This window comes from Schistocerca cancellata, chromosome 1 (assembly GCF_023864275.1).
Source record: "Schistocerca cancellata isolate TAMUIC-IGC-003103 chromosome 1, iqSchCanc2.1, whole genome shotgun sequence".
NCBI lineage: Eukaryota > Metazoa > Arthropoda > Insecta > Orthoptera > Acrididae > Schistocerca > Schistocerca cancellata.
The window spans coordinates 787,762,266-787,785,712 of NC_064626.1; the positions used below are offsets into that span (position 1 = coordinate 787,762,266).

Genomic DNA, 23,447 nt, shown 5'->3' on the forward strand with positions numbered 1-23,447 from the left:
ACACTGCTCAACACTTAAAATGTGCATTTGTGTGTGTTATCCACTTGCCATTAAAATGGTATTACTGTGTGATGCAGGAAGTAGTGGTAGAGGAAAGTTGCTGGAGGTTGTGTGAATTTAAATCCTCAACATGTCTTAAATATATTTATTAGCCAGCTCAACAGATATGAGCACTCATGTGTAAGATGAAACATAAGTAAAATAGGCAGTGCTCAAATTACAAAAAGCAAACTTAGCACATTTCGGATGGATCCCACATTTACTCTTGTTTCTCATGCCACCTGTTACAGACAGATCTCTAGAGCACTTGAGTTTTCTAAATGCACTCTATAGATGCCATCTTCTATGATTTATTTTAACTACTTTGACTATTTAGGTGTTTACACTAGTAGTCAGTGTGTCAAACTTGATTGCCTTCATGTACTTTTTGCTTATGTACCATTTCGATTATTTTTTTATATTTCAAATAGTTACTATTTTTGTCTTAAAGGTCCTTCTGCTTTTAGAGGCAGCCCTATTCAGAAAAAGGAAGGAACTGAACAAATCTTAAACACTCTCATAGGTTTTTGACATGAATATTCAGACATTTCAAGTGATAATGAAGATCCAGATGACAGCTTGAATGAATGTTTTGTGGTTCTGAGGCTGATTCTGGTGACAGTGGCATCATTAGACCTATACAGAAGCATAAGATGCAGTTATTCTGTTTTTGTGAATGATTCATTTTGTTATAATGTTAACCCTTTCGAGATGGTACCTGAGTCTCACTCATAAAGTGGCACAGGCTGTACCCAAGTGAGACTCAGGCACCACCACAAATGTGTTAATATCTAGTTCAGTATAACATACAGTAAAACCCCCTGCCCCTTAAAATACCTTAAAATAAGGAGGATACAAAACAATACACCTAGATAATAAAACATGATAAACAATTATGTAAACAGTAAGAGAATGATGAGAAAGACCCAAAATAATCAAATATAAGCCAATAATATCCGAAAATACTCAAGCAGAAGCCGACACTCCAAACTAGTATTGTACAATCAGCTAACAAGAAGAAATTACCTAGATAATAAACCACACACAAAAGAGTTGAGCACAGTTAACAATAAAATACGGATTCTTAGGTTTTAACATACCAGGCCCTTCACCAGTCTCACCATTACTGAACTATAGTCTCTTGTGCAATTTAAACTGAAAGACATGCACTGAACAGAACTGGCACAACCTCTTCTAGCTGTTGTGATCAAACACACACCATGGCTAATAGCAGCCTGTATGTTGTCAGCACTACCTTCCCTGCAGCCCAGAAGCCAAGCACTCACCTACAGTGACCAATACCCCCATGTTGATAACAAGCCAAGTGCTGCAAGCACAATACCCAAACTACACAAGTCTGCTTCTGCTGCTTTGGATCACAAACTTCCTGCTCTGTGTTGTCCAGTTGAGGGTCCTCTCAGATAGTCACTAGCTGTGTTGTTGTCCTGCTGGCTATCTGCGCACTGACACGGCCCCACACAGCTGACACGGCCCCACACAGGCTCTCCTGTAGCTCCTCATGACCAAAGTGTCCTCTGTGTCCTCACTGTACAGGGGGCTGCTATCAAGGATGCCAGCAGGCAAGTGCCATGGGTCATCTCAGGTGCAGCTTCTAACTGCCCAATTTCACAAACTGGCTATGCTGAGGCATAAGTGAGACCTGGCAGCATGCCGACCATGGCCCTGGTGCCCTGCATTCGAAGTCTTATCCCACGGCTTTCCACAGGAGCCAGCACTGGCTCTAAGTTGATGCTGCTTCCATCACTCGGCATCAGTTGCCTCTCCACTATCACACTTGCCTGCTCCTACCCTTAGTTTGGCACTGCATTTGGCAGATAAGCAGATTTGTGTACCCTCTGCCATGACAGGGATGCATACTAGCACTGGAGCCAGCTGCCAAGAAGGGGTGGAATTCAACTGCGCCACAAATTGCTAATTCATAGCACAATTATAAGGTATGGTCAAAAAGTTTTCATTTGAGGACACTGCTGTAGTATATATGCAACACAGTGTGACTCCAATGCTGGTGTAGAAGTACTGACATGAAAGCAAGGGATTAATGTGTCATTTCTGTCTTTCTGATGTACATCCAGTAAATGCAAAAACATGATCTACGATGATGTTAATACCAAATGTGTCTAAACATGACAGACACCAGTCGACATCCATTGGAGAAAGTTGAATGTGTGCAGGTTAGCATCTCTGTCAAAAACCACCAAAAAGTTCAATAACCAGCCATCTGTTGAAACGGTGATACACACCCAGTTCTTTGATTGCCAGGGTTCCTTGCTTATTGATTTCAAGGAACGTGCTGCCTCCATCACTGGAGAATAGTACTGCTCAAGATTGGAGAAATTACGGCATGCAATCAAGATGAAACATCTGGGAAAACTGCGACAAGCGGTGCTGTTGCTTCGTGAAAATGCACATCACCATATTTCAATTGTCACATTGTGGAAGTTATGCCATCTCAAGAGGGAAACACTCAAGCACCCACCATACAATCCTAATCTCTCCCCATGTGATTACATGCCTTTGGTGCCTAAAAAAAGGCCTTGGAGGGTCAACGGTTCCTCTCAGATGAGAATGTGCAGCACACATTTATGGACTTCTTCATGCATGGACTTCTTCAGGCAGAAGGACAGGGTGTTTTACCAAACAAGTATCTTCAACATGGTGCTTTTATCAGATGATTGCCTCAATGCTTACAGCAATTTTGCCTGATTGGCATACCGATTCTGGACTGTACAGCCTTCAGACAGAACATGTTAGTTGCCCTTTGTACTACCATTGCCATCAGTGAAAATCAAAGTTTACAATTGTGTATCTTTTCAGAATATAAATGGTGCAACATGTTTGTCCTTTCTACAAAAGCATCTCACCTGAACAACAATAACATCCACAGCAAAACACAATTTGGATTTCAGAAGAGTTGCTATACTGAGAATGTCATTTACTTGTTCACTCACCAAATTTTACAAGCAATAAATAACCTAATAGCACCAGTTAGTATTTTCTACCACCTTTCTGAGGCATTTGATTGGGTGAATCACAATATTCTCCTAGGTAAATTGAAGTTTTGAGACTGATGGCTTTACCAAGTAACATATAATGTCATTCCTAACCAAAAGAGTGCAGAGCATGCTCTACAACATGACAGTCATTATCTTGGTGCCTGTTTCATCACACATGCCATGTGGATTCTCTTCACTGACAGCAGTTTCTCAAAACTCCACAGGTGGGAACTGGTGTTTCAACATTGCATTGGTGCTCACTCATAAACTGGCCTTAACATATGTTAATTTCTTTAGTCTCAACATTTCTTCTCATTAACTCTTACTTTCTACACTCCTTGTTAGATTTCTATATCTTTTATTTTCTAACCTATTTTTCCCTGCCCTCCACCTCTAACAAATACAATGCACTTAGCTTTCTATTCTTATTAACCCTTGCACAATATTTTAACAGTAATCTCTGTCTCACTTACTATCGTAACTCGTGCCTTTAAACTGGCAGGTTTTAAAATATTGTCCTGTTGCAGTCCCCAACAATTGGTTTTTCCTTCTCATCCCATTTGGTAAGTCTCCCCTGACCTGGGATCAGAGCAATTTTTCTTGACTCTTCCCATTTTCTAAACCTCACCAATCCTTTTCCTTCAGTCCTCTTCCTTCCTCTTCAACTCTTCTGCCAGAAAAAGTAGCCAATGACTCCAAAAGCTTGCTCATTTACTTAATCTTTATAAACATTTTCTCCTTCTGCCACTTGGTGAGTAGATTTTTATCTGTCCAATTACATTATATTGTGAAAAATTGATTACTTTTGTTTGTACACTATGTCATAATGTATTACCTGGTAGACTGCTTTAGAGAAGCCTAGTTCTAGACAGAGTTTAAGATTAAAAGTATCTGTACAGTCTGATCATAAAAGATATAGCAGTAACTTAATTAAAGAAATGAGTACTAGTATAATGTCTCTTACACCTACAAAACATCTTCATTCACATGAAGTACTATTTGTATTTTTATTCACACACTCCCAGAAGTAATCAGGAAAATATTTGTTCAGTAAGTGACTTCCCTCCTACTCAATATTCAGAGCAAAATTTGGAAAGTAGCATAATCTGACAAAGTTACTTTTCTCTGAGCAAGTATTAGACAGCAGCTCTTTCACATTACAGTGCATTCACTATGTAATGTACTGGCATCCACTGTGTGAAATACAGTACATGATTATTCTTCACAAGTAATACAGGGTGTTCAGAAAGCCTCTCTGCAGTGCCGTATGATTGTTAGCCACACATGCCATATGATTATTTGCCTGTCTGGGTTACTTCCCTTCAAGTCAGGGACACTTTCAACATTTAATGTGAAAATTTAAGTAAAACTGAATATTCAATAAATTAATAACTTGTATTTCTCTGAGTTTCATTTCGGTATATTCACTGCGGCATACGGCACGCGCAGCTAACAATTATACGGCACTGTGGAGAGACTTTTTGAACATCCTGTATTTATATTAACATAAAGCAGTATAGCCAACTCTAGGGGTAGAGGGGTGGCTACTATGTAGGATGGGAGGCAGCGGAAGGTTGAGGTGGGATAACAGGATGGTGAAGGCCCAGAGGGACTCTGCTATCGAAATTAACATTTTATTTTATTCTTACATTCATGCTAAGTCAGTGTAGGGTAGCAAACATGCCTCAACTCCAAGTGAGGAGAGCCCAGTAACCGGCCAGATGACAACAAGTGACTAACCAGCTGATTGCCCACATGAGTCCAGATTTTCTGATGCCTGTGCTCTGTTGTGGCATGTGACCCCAACACAGAGTTGTGCCACAAGCACCTTGCATCAGTGGTGCATTAAAACAGTCAGGAATCTTTTTTTTATGGCAGCCAGCTCTGTGATGAATGAATGTGACCCAGTGGTCTTTGGTATGCAGCGCAGCAGCACGAACATTGCAATTGCGGAAGATGGCTGCCGTGCACTGGATGCAACCTGCTTGCTGATGTAATGATCATGGGATGGCCTCCTGCACCATAGCTCTAAGACCAGAAAGTGGACTTAGCACAGAAACCTGGTACAACAGAGACCCGAACTCATGAGTGCTGCTGGCAACTCCATGTGGTCTCTTTGTCTGGCACAGCCCTCATGGCCTGGTAGAACTGCTGGACTGTGAATGAAACTGCTACAGACATGACAGCATGAAACAAGATATCAGTGCACTTTTTACACTAATGTGCCACTTTTTCATGTTCTTGGCAACACCACTGAAACCTGATGATGGTATAAATCCCCTTGCCTGTACTGTGCATTACTGCAGTGATGGCAGGTTTCACCAAGAGAGTCTGGCCTGTCTTGCTATAATTCTATAGCTGTGTTGCTGTAATTCAGCTACCAGTGGCAGTGGCAATACTCCACCACATATTTCCATAGATTTGCCCATAAAATTGTAGCAGCACTACACTATCCTCCTTCACAAAAAGACACAGCTCCCACATCTCACTCAAGACCAATCTGTAGCTAGATATCACATTTTCAGAACAAATTTTTATCATAAAAGTGTCTGATGGCTTAACTCACAAGGTTCAGGAGCACATTTAAGCTATAAACCTTACTTACTAGACTTCCACTAGCTATTAAGTGGCTTATTCCTACCCCATTTAATAGTCTGTTGGTTCCTTTGGAGCACACGTCACATCATCCCTTTATATTTTACATCCTGCCAGTCATGTTCTTTTGGCAATTCTCTTTACAAATGCTCATGACTTGTTCCATGGCCTCACATTCTCTTAAACTCTAGATAATACATATCTTATTAACATTCACACTATGGTATTCCACTTTCACTCAGTTTCATGCTCTAGGGATTCAGTCTGCCAGAATCTGTACACTCTCTGCCTCTGATAATGAAGGCTATGAACAGCTAAGTTAGAGCCACTATGGTGCTAGATATCATGATGCTCGAAGTCACAGCTACTCATCATTGCCCTCCCTAAATTGCTTAGCATGCTGCCTCTACTATTCTGCAGAAGTCTGCCCTTCTTTTGCAGCTACTAATTGGCTCAGGGAATGGATCAGGTCTGGTTTCAATGTATTATTCAAAAAGGTTTGATGCTGCATCAGGAGTATCTATAGTGATTCACGTGGCCAGCACAACTGTGGCTGTGACATGTTCAACTGGGCTACTCCAATAACTGTAGCTTGTACATGGAAGATTGGCCCCATTATGTCACCTCTTGTCCTATTAATCAACAACCCACTAGCCCTCAGCTCTATCCACCTTGTTTCCATGAACCCGTCCTGCCTGTAGCAACTTGCCACCACTACAACATTGTTGGGCACAGAATAAATCCAGTGTAACCCCACTTGTTGCAAATACAGTTGAGGTTTCACAGTGGCCCTCAGACAATTTACCCCGTTTCTTCTGCATAAGGACAGCTACACTACACATGTGTTTTCACTAGTTTGAATCACCCAAGCCAGACACACTGAACTCTTCTTTCTTCTGACAGCATTGCAGTTCCTCTTCTGTCATCACTACATGTCTTTCTCCTTCCTCAGAGATTAACAACATGCCACCTGTCCTTACTTGTCCAAATTCCCCTGGGGTTCCCCATTTCACTGGATAGAGGTGACTGGTGTAATATTTGAGTTATGCATGTTTCCCCACTACTGCCAACTAAACCAGTATGTAAAACTGTGCCTAGTCAGTCCTCTGCTCTACTCATGCCAAATGGTAATAAAAATGTAAACTCTGCCTACTGGGCTCTACAATCAATCTCAGTTCAGTGGCAGTTCCTGCTGTACTCTTTGCAACCTGAACAAGTATTGCTCAGCTGCCCCTTCGAATCATGATCAATAGCTTCCTGTAGGCTTGCTGTTACCACTTGTGCATCACACACAGTGTCTGCTAGCGATTGTAACATGCTTGTTATGGTGATTCTTGCATCCAACACATCCATGCGTGCTTGCATGATTCCCAGATCTCAGTTTACAGTGTCCTGTGATGTCTTTGCCTACATCACCACCTCTTCTCATCAGTTTCTGAAACACACATGTATTGGTCAACACTCCATACTCAAGCTTGGTTTCTGAATGGTGTGCCATTCCACCTCCAACTCACTATCCTCTGCCAATTTCTTCATGACCTCTATCATCCCATTCAGTTCTTTGATGTTGCTGGCATCAGCTGTTCCAAACACCGTCTTCAAAATTCTCTCTCCAGCATCTATCCAGTCACTCTTTTGGAGACGTAGTGAACACAGCACCACTTACTGTATCTGCTCCCTAATTGTTCATAAGATTTATGCAACTTCTCACATTCCCCAGAAACTTCCCTGAGTGCACACCTGCTCTTGGCTCCCCATCAAAGTCCAGAACACAACTCCTCACTTCATTCCAGAAATCCTTTGCATTAAATACTAATACCAGCACCCATTGATGGCTGGTAGCCAACAATCCTCTTGTTTGTAAAATAGAACTCCTTCCTCCAGGTGCTGATTCTGCCACACCCCCCATCTGCTTCAGATGAAAGGTGCAGCACAGCCATGATTAGAGCAGAAGGCTCCTCACCATTGACCTCTTGACATTGGACACACCCAAAGAATGGTTTGATACAGGAGAAGAAAGTACAAACAACTTCTTAAAATCAAGAGTAATTAAAACTGGACTTGACATTAAAACTTTTTTCTCTTCTATAAAATACATCTTGACATTCCCTCCACCCACATTAAATTTGCACCTTTCTTCAATTGCTGTGTGAGTGATTGGCTGTATCAGTAAATCCCTTCACAAATTTCCAATAATAGTTTGAGAGTTCCAAAAACAGTTGTAACTCTCTTACTCAACTTGGGAACTGGGAAACCTTTTACTTCTCAAGCCAGTCTCAACTATGTTTTCATCCCATCTTTGCTAATCATATGCCCCCAAGTAGCCTACTTCCTCCAATGCAAAATGACACTTCTCAATAATTAACACCAGATGTGCAGCCCATGACCTCTTAAATATCTCCATCAGATGTTGCCTCTGTTCCTCCACATCTTTTGAGAATACAATTGTATCATACAGGTAGACTAGACATTGAAGAGACTCCAGTTCCCTCAGTACTTCATCCAAAAATCACTGAAACATTGCAGGAATACTCTTCAATCAGAACAGTGTCCTCCAATATTGGTAATGACCACAGGGTACCGAAAATGCTGTCTTTGGTTGATCCTCCAGAACCACCTCCTGCTAATTCTTAAATCCATGGTAGAGAAATACCGACACTGCCCCAAGTTCTCAATGTCCTCTGTGATGTTAGGTCAGGCTATTCATCAGACACAGTCTAACTGTTAAGATGATGGTAATCACAGCAAAACCTGTATATCCTAGAGCCATCTGTACACAACTCCTGCCTCCCATGGACTATTGCTCTTTTCTATCATCCCATCAGTCAACTGCTGGTTGATAAACTCCTCCATATTCAGTTGTAAATATTGAGATACCCAATATGGTCTGTGATACACTGGTGCTTCATTGCCTGCTGGAACTTAGTGCTGAGTAGTGAGCATTGTTGGCAATGGACTCAGGAGAAATAATTCTTCAGGCTCCAACAATAACTCCTCCATTTGCATCGCTGTACACCATTTAATTGTTCCACCTTCTCGCATAATGCAGTCTTAGCAGATGCCTGTTTCGGCTCATGGTTTACATCCTCTGTGCTCAAGTTCTACTCCTCCATAATGTCCAAACTTGTTACTAACATTCACTTCATCAACTTCTCTTCAGCATCAAAATTATTGAGATTTGTGGCTGCTACCTTCCTACCATGTCTCTCCTGTATGTGTACAATACTCATTTAAAAAAAAAAAACTCACTAAATCTAACACATTGTCTCCTTCCAATGGCTCTATTAGACATAATGTATCAACAGGTAAGTCTGGCTCCACCCTGTAATGGTCGCCTAGTCGTAGATATTGCTAATTGCTATAATTGCACTATTTCACTCCCATTTACGGAGCTTGTTAGCACTTGATGTTAGGTTGGCGCCATTAAAATGCATTGTAGTAATCACTGCTGCTTGCTGGATCGCTGCTGTGTCTCGATGTTGATGCTGGCTCTAAATCTGGTTGTCTAGGGTTAAAAACATGAGGTCTCGTGTTTTTTATGTGCTTTTGATGATAAAGAACAAGCGAAACCAACAAATATGTAAACTTCAAATATTTATTACTCTGGTGGCCATCTTAATTCCACTGTCCACCAAAGACCATGACACAACACAAAGTAGTACTTCCTTTACATGTTCTTTGCATTGTTTATCCACCTCAAACAATAACACACAAACACACTTTACCAAAGTGACATTCCGACTGCCTCCCGACCCTTCTTGCTGCTTGTATTTATAACATTGTCAAAGAACTACTAAAAAGAGATATAGTTTATAAGTCACATGTACATCTGTTATCATAATTTGTGCAGAAAAGTTATTAATTTGCATTGAGTGACATAATTTAACATGTTATTAAAATGACAGACAGATTTGTTGACTTGACAGAATAATTCTTTGTTACAAAAAGGCCGTTTCTTAGAAGTTTGTCAACTGACTTCTCTAATTTGCATAAATAAGTAAATAACATGAATTATTAAGAATTACATTGGTTTTCGTCTAAAATAGGATTGATTTCATGAATACTGAGTGAAAACGCTCCTAGTGAACAAATAGGTTTCACTGGGTGATTTTTATTTAAGGAGATCCAAAATACCTAAGTTTGCCACTATTTTTCGTACTTCATATTAATTATTTAAGATGAACTAAGTGTTTTTACATGATGACATTTGCTGTATCAGTGATCAAGTGATATAAACTTTTGTGTGGGTCAGTTATTCAGTATAATTTAATGGGTAGACTGTTTATGGAGACATGTTATGCAATCATTGTTAACATACACAATAACTTTTCTGTAATCATAAATACTCGTTAAACTGGTTAAATTTGGAGGGTATCGCATACTTCGGTATAGTAAAGCCTTTAATATGTTCCGTTACAACCCTCACACAAAGTAATTTTCCAGTGCCACCTGGCACAGTATCCAAATCAAGCCTTAGTGTATTTGTGCATGATTTAATCAGAGCGCCCAACACTACAGACACACCTCATGACAGCTCTACACTGGTAACTTCTTTTCCTAGCTTGAATGTTTTCCCACTAAGTTCCAACACATTTTTCCAAAGGTCAATCTTGGAATGATGTTGATACAAAGGATCCAACCCAAGGATCATGCAGTAACCCTTGCTTACATGAGGCACTGTTCCCACCCACTGCTTCATTTGAACTGCCTCCAACTAAAAATCTGTTTCCACTGACACCAATGGCCTTACTTCATTATCTCCTACCCCATACAACCTATGGCATATTGGGTTCCATTGCCTCACTCACTAGGTCTTTACTGGTTACTGACACATGTTCTCCATGTCCTACAAAACTTAGACTTCTTGCTCCTCCCTCCCTCCCCCCCTCCCCCCTCTCCCCAAAACACCTATTATCACACATTCTGTCTCTATATATGTACTCATTGTGTCTAACAAGAACATCTTCTGGTGGACTTCAGGTTCCCTCTTGCAGGTAACAGCTATTTTTTTCCTCCCTGTCCACCCGTATTACCTTTCCTTCACATACACCGGTCGACCATTTCCAAAATTCTGTTGCCGATACATATTACCTCTGTCCCATTGAGGCTAGTGGGACTGCTTCTGCACATGCCCTGCCTGTCCACATCTGCAACACCATAAATTTGTGGATAACACTCCACACCTATTACATACACCTGTTGATATATTTATCTCCTCATAGTCCATTACTAATGTAACACCAGAATGAAGATCCTTTGGAGCACCTGTGTGTACCCTTAACATATCAGGTAGAAAGCCTCTTAGAAAAGCATTCAGCACTCTTTGCTCAGCTTCCTGGAGCAAAATTTTATTTGCCTCAACATTCTCCCTAGCTCATATGTATACACATTCACCTTCCTTACCCTATTTGCAAAATTATGTAGTGTTTCCAAAACCTCTTCACATCAGTACTCAATTGCTCTTGAAGAAACCTTGCACTGTTCTGTTTCTTATAGCTCTGCAGAAGCCCTTGCTTCAGCTGCGTGATCATCTCTACATTCCTCAGTGCCTCTGTACATCTTTTTTCCTCTACCACTAGACATAATTTTGCCACTCATAGTAACTGACTCTTAGGCCAACCACTCGTACCTGGTGATTTCGTCATGTCCTCGGCAAACAATACCACAGCCTCAGAAGAACTTACAGAGTGGGGATAATTAGGCTAGTGGCAGCTGTATCAAACTCTTGGTCTCATGACTGGGACAGTGCTATTTGCTTGTGCTTAACTACAAACTGTCCCTGCAATTCTGTATTATCTGCTGACAGCTGTGCTACTTTTTCCATCAACAAACATACTGCCACTGTCTCCATATCTCTAACTTTGCTACTGCAACATCTTTATCCCTCACTCACACACAATACATACAGTAGAAGTACACAACAATTCAAACACTGAAAATTACCGGCAAATTATACCTTATGCATTGCCTTGCAACATGGCCATAATGGTGGCTTGTAGAACAAGTTACAGACACTGACTCAGTGCATGGCACAGTACATCCAAGTAGATTGCTCAGTGAATGCCCCGCATACCCTAAACATCAGAAAGATTAGCTGGTTCCTCTGGCCTAAACAAAGTAACCTATAGGTTACGATGACACTTCCACATAAATCCCATGTCTGTCACAGAAACAAAAAATAACCCACAGTTCTCTCACTCACCCCACTGCATTGGCAGTGCTGGCCGTGGCCCAGACATTGAGCTGCATGGATGATGAACCAGCTGCTGCCAACCAAAGATGACACCACCACTTCTGGCCCAACTATAGCTGTCCTTGGGGTTGGATGGGTGGCCACAGTGCAGGACGGCAGGTGTCAGGCTGGTGAAAGCCCAGAGAAACTCAGCTGTCGAAATTTATTATTTTATTTTACTTATACATATACGCTACTTCAGTCCAGGATAGTGACCATGCCCCAACTCCACATGAGGAGAGGCCAATGGCCAGTGAGATGACAACTAGTGCCCAGCGAGCTGGCTGCCCATGCAGACCCAGCTTTGCTGATGCCTGTACTCAATGTGTGGCATGGGACCCTTTTGTGTGAGTCATGCTAAAAACACCTCACATTAGTGCTACATGAAGACAATCAGGGATTTTGCTATAGCTGCCAGCTCTGCAATGAAAGACCATGTCCCAGCAGCCATTGGCATACAGTATGGTGGCGTCCACACCACGATGGTAGAGGGTGGCTGATGTACACTTTATGTGACCAGATGCCTCTGGATGGGAGTCCAGTTTGCTGATGAAGGAAGCCTGGGGTGGCCTGCTGTGCTGTGCCATTAAATCCAGAAGGTGGTACTGTGACAGAGACCTTAGCTCATGAGTGCTGCAGGTGGTCCCATATGGTCTCTCATCAGGTGGAGCCCCCTATGTCCTGGTAGAACTTCTGGGCTGTGAATGAAACTGCTACCAACATGATTGCTATTTATACAAGACAGCAGTGCACATGCTATGTCACTGCACTGTTTCTGCTCATGGTCTTGGTAACATCACTGAAACTCATTAAGAAATCTCCTGCTCATGCTGTGCATTATCACTGCACTGGCAGATTTCACTGAGCAAACCTGCCCCTTCTTGCAATAATTCAGCAGCTCCGTTGTTTTAACCAATATGACAAAACCTGCACTAACCAGCTACCACCGGCTACTCTAATACCTCACCACATATTTCCACAGATTTGCACACAAAATGATAGTGACACTACAACAGAGAGGAACTTATATGAAACACCAATGATAGTGGGATGGAGATTACTTCAATTTGAAGTCATCTATTTTTGCTTAAACTGAAATAGTACTTCTGCTTACATTTTTCAGGTCAGCCTGCTGCAGCATTGAATGATGGAGCTTGTACAGGAGATTTCATTGTGATTCCAAATCCAAGCCAAAATGGTGTTCCTGTTAACACGGACCGTTTCTGTGGAAATGCACTCATTACAACAACAAGTATGCATTGCATTGAATCTGTTCTTTATGTTAACAAAGTCAGTAAGTTAATACAGTCCAAATATGAACATTGGCAGAGAGTACTCCTAGTAGAGGCATTCATATTACAAAATTACATCTTGTCTCTGATGTGCAGTCATTTGTAACTTTTTATTTCTTTTGTCTTTTTATTACAAGCACCATGGACAAATATTTTCAGTACCAGCACTGTGGACAGATAATTTAATATCCTACTTTTATGTCTAAGTGATGAGTAGGGCTTATGAGAAGTTCTGAATGAATTTATTTTTAACGTAAGTTAACAAGGGTCTGATTCAGTGCTTCATTCACATGGATTGAATAAAAACTAGTGGCAACACTACCATAACATGAAGGATGTGCATCACATGGAATGCATGCTGTCTGTAACTGACAGCAGAAAGTCATTTGAAGCATTGCAGTGAGCAGCAACAGCTGTGTTTGAGTCAACTGCTGTGTGTACTCTTTGAAAGTGCAAGAGGCCAGGTCAAATACCCTAACAGTATGTTTAGGAAACACAAAAAATGTGCATGGAACGAGTTTGAAGTGGCACATGGTCTGAGCATATGACAATGTTTCCTCCTGTCATTGCATCTCATCATCCTTCATGACAATGAACAGTGCCACACGGCAAACCCTGTGCTGGAGCTCCTGCTTGCATGGGGTGGGAAATACTGGAATATCCACCGTATTCATCCAATATGAGTCTGTGCAATCATGACCTGTTCATCAAACTGAAGCAGCCTCTTCGTGGCACCCTCTACAACACAAAAGAAGACCTCACTCATGCCATAGACTGCTCCTTGTGAGACATTGGCAGAGACGGATGTGTTGATATTGTACAATACCCTCCATCTTTGCATGGGTAGCTGATTGAGATCTGAGGAAGGTGATTGAGATGTGGCTTGTAATATGATGAATGTCTGTCAATGAAATCTTGTATAAATTGCAACTGTATTGCCACTACTTTTCATCCAACCCATGTATAGAAGTTCTGATAACAATAGAGGATCACTCCATTTCAATTGGTCTAATCTCTTCATCTTAGCATCTCAGATATTACTGAAATTTGGTATGTAGAATCCAACAATTACCAAAACACATTATGAAAAATTTTAGCTCTCATTCAAGTGATGGCAGTTGAAATATCAAGTATGTCACATTCCAGAGGTTTTTTTTTTTTTTCATTTTGATAATAGATTACATAGTAGTTGGAGTAGTCTCTCTGTGATATATTTTGCAGTAACTTGCTGCTAAGTTAGTAACCAACTTACAGCTTGCAGAATTCAAGGTTGAATAGTAGTAGTAGTAGTAGTTTATTCATGTAGAGACAATGTACATTGCATGGATTTCGTCAAAAAATACATAGTATATATATACACACATATAGGGTGAACAATACTATACAAAATACAGATGTGCATAGTAGACTACATAACATCAGACCACACTGAAATAGCATGTACAACTTTGATTATTTACATTGATGTATGAGAAAGACTTTTTACATGGAATACACAGTTGATATTTAGATATAACACATACAATTCTAGCACTTTTGTACATATTATTTATTTAGATCATAGCAACAGTCAGATAAAAATTACTATTGGCACAGAGTACGTAAATATAATTGTTTAGTATGAAGCTATTCCAGGTATTCTTTTACACTATAATAGCAGTTGGTCATTAAAAATTTGAATACTGCTTCTTTAAATGAAGACAATTTTTTTATTTCTTTTATCTTTACCGGTAGTTTGTTATACAATCTGCTTCCTTGTATGTTTGTTTGTTTCTACGCCAAAGCCTTGTTAACTCTTTTTATATGAATGTCATTGCACTTTCTTGTGTTGTAAGTATGTAGATCCAAGTTGGATTGGAAATTGTTAATATTTCTTTTTACATTAATTATGCTTTTCTATATATAGAGGCACGGTAGGGGTAGAATATTCAGCTGTTTAAATAATTGCTTTGAAGGAGTTAGTCTTGAACTGTTGGTAATTATTCTAACAGCTCGTTTTTATAGAGTGAAGATGGTTTTGAGATTTTTCTTACTATGACCCCAGAAGGTGAGGCCATAGGTAATAGCAGAATGTATATAAGCAAACTAAACAGCTCTGCTACATTCCCTACTACATACAAAGCTAATAACACGTAAAGCAAAGCAAGCAGAGCTTAACTTATGCAAGAGATACAGGATATGGGATTTCCAGTCTAAATTGGCTGGTCACTATGGCCACTCAAAGTTGAGGGGAAAAAGTGATCAGTTCAAATATTTTCTGAATTTCAGCCACTAATTTTTTCTAAACAAGAGGCTTTAGGCAGGCCTCCTTTTATACAAATCTAATGTGCTTTAAGACTAGCAAAGTCACCAAGTCCTAGCCATTACAGATTCTTGGTTTACTTTGGGCAATAATATCTGGGAAACAGTACATACTGACAGCCCATTGATGCAATAGCAAGTGCAGGAAGAATTGCCAAATAATGGTGCTTAGGAACTGAGCATCGATCATTTCTCTGTGCCAAGTGTTTCAATACCATGTTCCTCAAGGATGCATGAAATTTGTGAATGTATCTTGCTGCTCAACTGAGATCTCCCACATATTTCCAGCCCATCATTCATCATAGTAGAAGTATAAACTGAAGATTGAGAACTACATCTTATGCTAGTTCAACACTGCCAACACAAAGCTTAACTAAATCAGAATTCAGGTCACCTGAAACAGTACTGATCTGAATCCCAAATAAATCCACAAGAATGCTGAATCATGTGTGAATCAACAGAAATGATTTGATGGTTTTCCTTTGTTCCAGCCTTGAAAGAAGCAGATGCAAGCTCTTCTTCTTGAACAGATTGAGCGTACACAGTTTATGATTTTTCGATAAATATAAATAAGTTATTTCTCAAATTATCATCAGAAAATTTGTGCTATTCAAATGATGTGGGAATTTGATTCTCTTTTGGACACAGCAGTCTTGCTCTAGCACCCAATCATTTTGCTGTGCCATCAAAATCATCATAAGTACATTTTCCGAGGTTGGTAAAAAAATACCACAGTATTCAGATTCCAAAATCTTCAAAATTTTGACCCAAATTTAAAAGTTCTTAATTATACTAGGCAGCAAAGCCAGCATTGAAGTACATCCTCTCTTTTTTCCCCCAAATTATCTGTTGACTTCTGCCTCGGGTTCTTCAGATGACATTTCTTTGACGATTTTGTGTCATTCTGCCAACATGAGTGGCTGGTATCATCAAAGCTTCACTGTCCATTGTTGTTGGTGGACCAGGGCCTAGATTGTAACAGCAGATTATGTGTACCTGGCACACCAATATCAGAAGGCTTTTCCATGGTTATTACAGCTGCATTCTGTCCTCGCTACCTTCAATCATCATTTGCTGCCACATGGGAATCCAGGATCAAATTACCTTTAGGCTTTCCTTCTTGTTGAAGTTATTGTCATTTCTGTGGATGTCTATATCTTTCCTGAACAAGTGGGTGTGGTAGTTGTTCTACATAGCAAAACTTCAGTGTTGATGAATTTCATTATGTGGTCGAAAATAATCACTTATTGACAAAATTATTTAATTGGATAGATAAAAAATCTACTCACCAAGTGGCGACAGACCACACAAATAAAAGATGGTTGCAACTGGCAAGCTTTCGGAGCCAGTGGCTGCTTCTTCAGGCTGAAGGGTTGAAGGGGAAGGAAGAGTGGAGAAGGAAAAGGACTGGAGAAGTCTAGGGAAAGGGGTAGATTTGGGAAAGTCACCCAGAACTGCGGGTGAGGGGAGACCTACCGTAAGGAATGAGAAGGAAAGTTGGTGAGAAGATTTTTTATCTATCCAACTAACTAAATTTTATTATATGGTTAGTCCCACATGCTCCACCATGGCCAATTTGTCCACCTGCCCCTACATGCAGTGCCACTTAAGTTTGGTGATCCTAGTGCTGATCATCCAGTCATTCCAACATAGACTTCTCCACATGTACATGGTATGTGATTACAAGTGGGCTCCTTTCATTCCTTGCCAGTCTGATACACTTTTTGATCTTTTTTGTCAGTTTATAAATAATCTTTATACCATGTTCATACAGTATATGGCTGATCCATCCATGACCCAGGAATGTGTGGCCAAAAGACCATACCTGACATTTCTTTTCCAATGTGTCACTTTGTTGAGTGTTAGATTCTGTAAAACTTCTTATGTAACTGGTGAAGTACCCATTGCTCTTCATAACAATTTCCAAGTTTCATCTGAGGTGCTGCAGTACACATACGCATCTTTTATGCATTATGAGAGTATTAATCACCCCTCTTTTCTGGCTTGGGTGGTGATTTGACAGTTTGTGCAGGAACTGGTCTATGTGTGTCAATGTCTTCTTGTGAAATGGAACTGATGTACTCCAGCAAACATTATGAGTTCAATTTTCCCACAGGACTCACTAAGCTTGTTCGCTTTTGTCTCACCTTAGGCTACTTCATGTGGAATGGCAACTTCTATGAACAGGTGGAATGCATTGTTATGGGTGATACACTTTGTCCAGTGGTGGCCAACTTCCTCATGGAATATTTCAAAACACAGGCACTGGACATGGCACCTTGTAAACCTAAGGTGTGGTACAGATACGTCTGCAACTCTTTTGTTTTGAAGATTCATGGTGAGGAACAGCTCAGTGACTTCCTAAAACATCTGAACAGTCACAGTGCCAACATGAAATTTACTGTGGAGGTAGAAAAGAGCTAACAGCTGCCAACTAACAGCTGCCCTTTTTAGATGTACTACTTACAAGAGATGGTAAGAATATGAGGTGCAATGTGTATCAAAAATCAACACTCACAGACTGATGCCTGTACAAATTGTCAGATCACCATCCAGGCCAGAAAAAAAGGAATGATTAATAAACTCCTAACATGCACAAGGCTGATATATGAGTTGCAGCACTTCAGATCCTAGGTGCAACACCTGGAAAGCATTCTGAAGAGCAATTGGTACTTCACCACTTACATAAGAAGTTGCAAACAGTCTTATAAGTAGGGCATCCACAGCTAAAATAATTATATATACCATACTGAAAGGAGCATTGAAACAAACTAAAATATACTGAGGTGTTAAAATGCTGGTAAAACTGGTTGAGAGTTGAATTTGACACATTAACTGTTTCATTATAATTGCTCAGAGACAGAGAGAACAACCAGTTTCATACCATTAAGGTACATCCTCACATGTATTTTCACACAAAAAGAAGATTATATATAAACTTTATAAGAATTGTATTACTGATAATTCTTAATACTAAAAAGTCAGTTGTAGAGTTCTTATGAAGTTTTATATAAAAGATTTTTTCTGCACTGCTTAAATACGCCAGATAATGTAACTGTATGGCACAAAACTGGTTTTACCAGTCTCTCATTGACTACAATAAAACAGCTAACATAACACATTGGGCTCTCAATAAGTGTTACCAGCATTTTAACACCTCAGTTTATGTTAATTTATTTGAGGTTTCCTTTCAGTGTGTATAACTATTTCAGCTGTGGATGGTCTAATTATGAAACAGTTTGCAATGACTTGCCTGGCATGACAAAGAGGGTGTTACAAATTTTAAGAAAATTACTATGCACATCCAATTTAATAAGACTTTCCTTGTGCAGTGTGTGTTCCCAAACTATATGTGAAATATAGTTGATGTTCAAGCCCCATTATCTAGTACAAGCACTAGATGCATCATGACCTTTTGTTTACATAATGAGGTTAGTAATTTGTATGTTGCGAAGGATAGGATTTGTAAAGCCCTTTACACTGCCCACTAAATGTGAAGCTTCTGGTTTCATAGGTATTAAGGACCTCCTTTGGAAGGAATCTGGTAAAGCAATTGTGGTTTGTAAGTATTTTTAACTGTGCTACATATTTAGCAGTAGGGTCATTTCTACACCACACTACATTGTTTTCATTGAAAAGGTCATGTATTTTAGCAATGTACTGGTCTACTTTAATGACAGCTACAGCCTTATCTTTATCTGACCTAACAATGATAGGCTGGTGTTCATCATATTTTCTATTGATATTATGAAATACTGTACTATCATTACTTTGCATTAGCCCCTTATGTGACCTGATCTGTTGTAGGTCATGACTTTGATGGTTTTTTGATACTAGTGACAGCTTCATTTCATTGAACTGCAGTGAGTAATATTGCAACCAAGGCAGAAACAGAGTGAGCTCAGTCTAGTTGGTCTTGGGATGAATGTTGGCTGATATTATACATCAGACCTTTCTCGAAGAGTTGTGTTTCTCTCCTTTTAAACATAATGTTGGTTAGATTACAAATAAGTGAAGCAAACAGGGAAGAATTACTGGAGGTTAATGAACTATCAGATCAAATAGTAGTATGCAGCAAATGGTATAGTATTTTTAGGTTGGGTTACCTGTAAACTTTTCCTTAATTTGTTAATACATTCATCAATATGTTCTAGGGCCAAATCAAAAGACTTTACACTCAGCAATCCTGAGCATAGGAAGCATAGGAAGTGTGGTGAGCATATGAAGTGCAGCTCATAAGAAAGGCATTAAATATTAACAGCAATGGTGACGATGTTTACAAGCAATACACTAGAGGTCACTTTGCTCACGTCACCTTAGTATGCTACATTGCCATTGATTACAGAAGGAGAGTGTGCCATCTGAGCTACGTTCTACAGCAAATATACAGCACTATTACATAGTGTAAACCATGAAGGATGGATATAATGTTTATTTATGTAGGATGCAATTAATTTTTCTGAGCAATACCCCATGCCATTCCTGTCATTAACTAAAAGATGCATGGTAAAAATCCCTTTTGTGAACCTTTATAACCACCTTTAAATGTGAAGCTTCTGGTTTCATAGGAGTTGATGGTCAGTTGTGCTTGCTTGTGTGTATGATAAGTGTGTGTTTTGCTTTCTTTTTCTGATGAAGGCTCTGGCCAAAAACTTATGTGTAAGTGTCTTTTAATTGGGCCAGTCATCTTTATGGTAAGTAGCTATCTATCTTTTCTTATATTGCTGATATTCCAAACTGAAGTTTCCATTACTTGATTACCTTGATGTTATTGTCATATGATACTTTATTTTTTCTTTTTTTTCTTTTTTTAGTGAAGTACACCATTTTACATTTCTGAACATTTTAAGCAACTTACCAGTCTTTGTACCACTTTAAAATCTTATCAAGATCTGACTGAATATTTACGCTGCTTCTTTCAGACAGTACTTCATTACAGAGAACTGCATCATTTGCAAAACTATTTACATCAGTTGTGAAGACAGATCTGAATATCAGTAACACATCGATCAGTATGTCCAACCACATGAAACTCAATTTAAGGTCTAAGATTTACAATCTTCATTTGTCTTTATCACTTGGTATGTCTGTTATTTCTGAGGTGTTCATGAGGTGTCACCAAGGCACAAATGCCCACGTCCAGCGAGTACAACTACACTCACCATACTGCACCTTGCCCCTGCTATTTTACGTCACTGCATGCACACCATCTGCACAGATCACAGAGCAGCAGACTGGAATGCACCAGTAGACTATTTCCTCTGCATAAAATGTTTATAAGAGAATGCCATCTTTCATGAGCATGAGCATCCTCAGGGGAACATTAGTCATTTTCATGAATAACCTGTTTTACACTACACCTTCTCTGTATAATTCAATGTCCTCTGTTATTCCTATTTGGTATAGGTCCCACGCATTTGAATAAGTTCTTGGACGGCTCTCATCTATGATTTCTGCCTGTATTTGTATAAACTGACTGATTCTAACAGTGGCTCGCTGAAATTATAGTTACAGGATTATGTTTTTTTTTTTTTTTTTCCCATTTGGTGACATGTATAATTTATATTTTTGAACATTTAAAGCAAGTTGTCAGTCTCTGCACCACTGTAAAATCTTAACAAGATCTGACTGAATATTTGTACAGCTTCTTTCAGGCAGTACTTCATTGCAGATGAATGAATCATCTGCAAAAATTTTGAGGTTAATGTTAATACTGTCGGCTAGGTCATTAATATACAACATGAACAGCAGAGGTCCCAACACATTTCCTTGGAGCATTCCTGAATTTACTATTACATATTTTGATGACGTTCTATCCAAGATAATATGCTGTGTCCTCCCTGCCAAGAAATCCTCTGTGCAGTTACAAATTTCACTTCATATCCATATGATTGTATTTTAATAATAAGTTTAGATGTGGTACAGAACCGAGAAATACTGCATCTAGCTGAATGCCTTGATCCATGGCTTTCAGTATGCAGCGAGAGAGATGTGGGAGCTGGGTTTCACGATACACCTAGGCGGATCCCTTCATTTCTGAGCCTATGGAATGGAAAAAATGAATCAAATCTAAAGAAAACAATTCATTTTCTCATAGCATTCAATTCAATTCAATTCAATTCAATTTTTATTGTCACATATAATACACAAATATAATCAGAGTAAAATTTAACAAATTTATGTGAATATACTGTACGTACCCTACAAATACTTATTTACAAATGCTACAGAGCCATGAAATGTTTTTTCTTCCTGTGCAAATTAAAAAAAAATTGCAGTTATAATCAAAATTGATTTTAATCCTAAGCTCCAACTTCATTAGTTCTAAATTGCTATTCTTTCTGTGATCAGTCCACTTATGGTTTATAAGAGAATAAACTCTTCCTATGTCAGCATTTGATCCTGGAATGCTTATCAATTTGTATCCTTTGTAGAATCACGAACAGAAAAAAAGAGTGTATGTCAACAATAGTGTTGATTATTTATTACACTTTGATATCTATCAGTCAGTGAATTTGAGCTGTTGATAGTACTTCATGGGATTAATATTTATAACAGTGATCACTGATGGAATATACAGTAGAAACAGACAGTAGGTAATGGAGCCAGGAGGGTTTTTAAAAAAATTGCTACAATACAGGAAACACCAGATAAATCTGTGAGAGTTGGTCACCCTAAAAATATCTGCAGTCCATTCTGACAATTTGTCAACAAAATCTTAATTTAATAGTTGCTGTACAATTAGTGTAGCTTGATCAGTTTGAACTTACTGCTTAAAGTCAGTGATTTCCTCAGGATCTACCCCCCATACACTGAATAAAGGTGTATTTCCATTCTTGCTTTCCCTGGACATTGTCACAGTGTGAAGCAAGCAGTCTCTCTATTCTATACTGCAAACTTTCAGACCCACTAAAATTTGTAGTCTTCTTGGACAATGCTATCAGATAGCAGCAATTTTACATTTTGATGAGTGATGCACATTCAAAGAGAATTCATTCCAGCGGAACCACCATGATACACCATTTTGGTCTTAAGACAAAACAATTGGAAAAACTGTTTCTGGACTGAACAAACCACAGCTAAGTGGAACCAAAGTAAGAAACTCTAGATTTTGAGTATGACTGGAAGTATAGAACTTAACATTAATTCACCGAGCAAATGAGAGGAATCTGCAGTTTTGGTTACTGTGCAGCTCAGAACATCTACATCTACATCTACATCCATACTCCGCAAGCCACCTGACGGTGTGTGGCGGAGGGTACCTTCAGTACCTCTATCGGTTCTCCCTTCTATTCCAGTCTCATATTGTTCGTGGAAAGAAGGATTGTCGGTATGCCTCTGTGTGGGCTCTAATCTCTCTGATTTTATACTCATGGTCTCTTCGCGAGATATACGTAGGAGGGAGCAATATACTGCTTGACTCCTCGGTGAAGGTATGTTCTCGAAACTTTGACAAAAGCCCGTACCGAGCTACTGAGCGTCTCTCCTGCAGAGTCTTCCACTGGAGTTTATCTATCATCTCCGTAACGCTTTCGCGATTACTAAATGATCCTGTAACGAAGCGCGCTGCTCTCCATTGGATCTTCTCTATGTCTTGTATCAACCCTATCTGGTATGGCTCCCACACTGCTGAGCAGTATTCAAGCAGTGGGCGAACAAGCATACTGTAACCTACTTCCTTTGTTTTCTGATTGCATTTCCTTAGGATTCTTCCAATGAATCTCAGTCTGGCATCTGCTTTACCGACAATCGACTTTATATGATCATTCCATTTTAAATCACTCCTAATGCGTACTCCCAGATAATTTATGGTATTAACTGCTTCCAGGTGCTGACCTGCTATTTTGTAGCTAAATGATAAAGGATCTATCTTTCTGTGTATTCGCAGCACATTACACTTGTCTACATTGAGATTCAATAGCCATTCCCTGCACCATGCGTCAATTCGTTGCAGATCCTCCTGCATTTCAGTAC

The 23,447-nt window shown here is 39.5% G+C and overlaps 1 protein-coding gene across 1 annotated transcript in view; it reads left to right on the top strand.

Moving 5' to 3' along the window:
* LOC126103581 (uncharacterized) overlaps positions 1–23,447 on the top strand; it is a 230,450-nt gene that overhangs the window by 201,448 nt on the left and 5,555 nt on the right. The window contains 2 exon segments of the mRNA XM_049912332.1: positions 12,001–12,017; positions 13,034–13,132. Coding sequence (XP_049768289.1) covers positions 12,001–12,017; positions 13,034–13,132 — 116 coding nt within the window.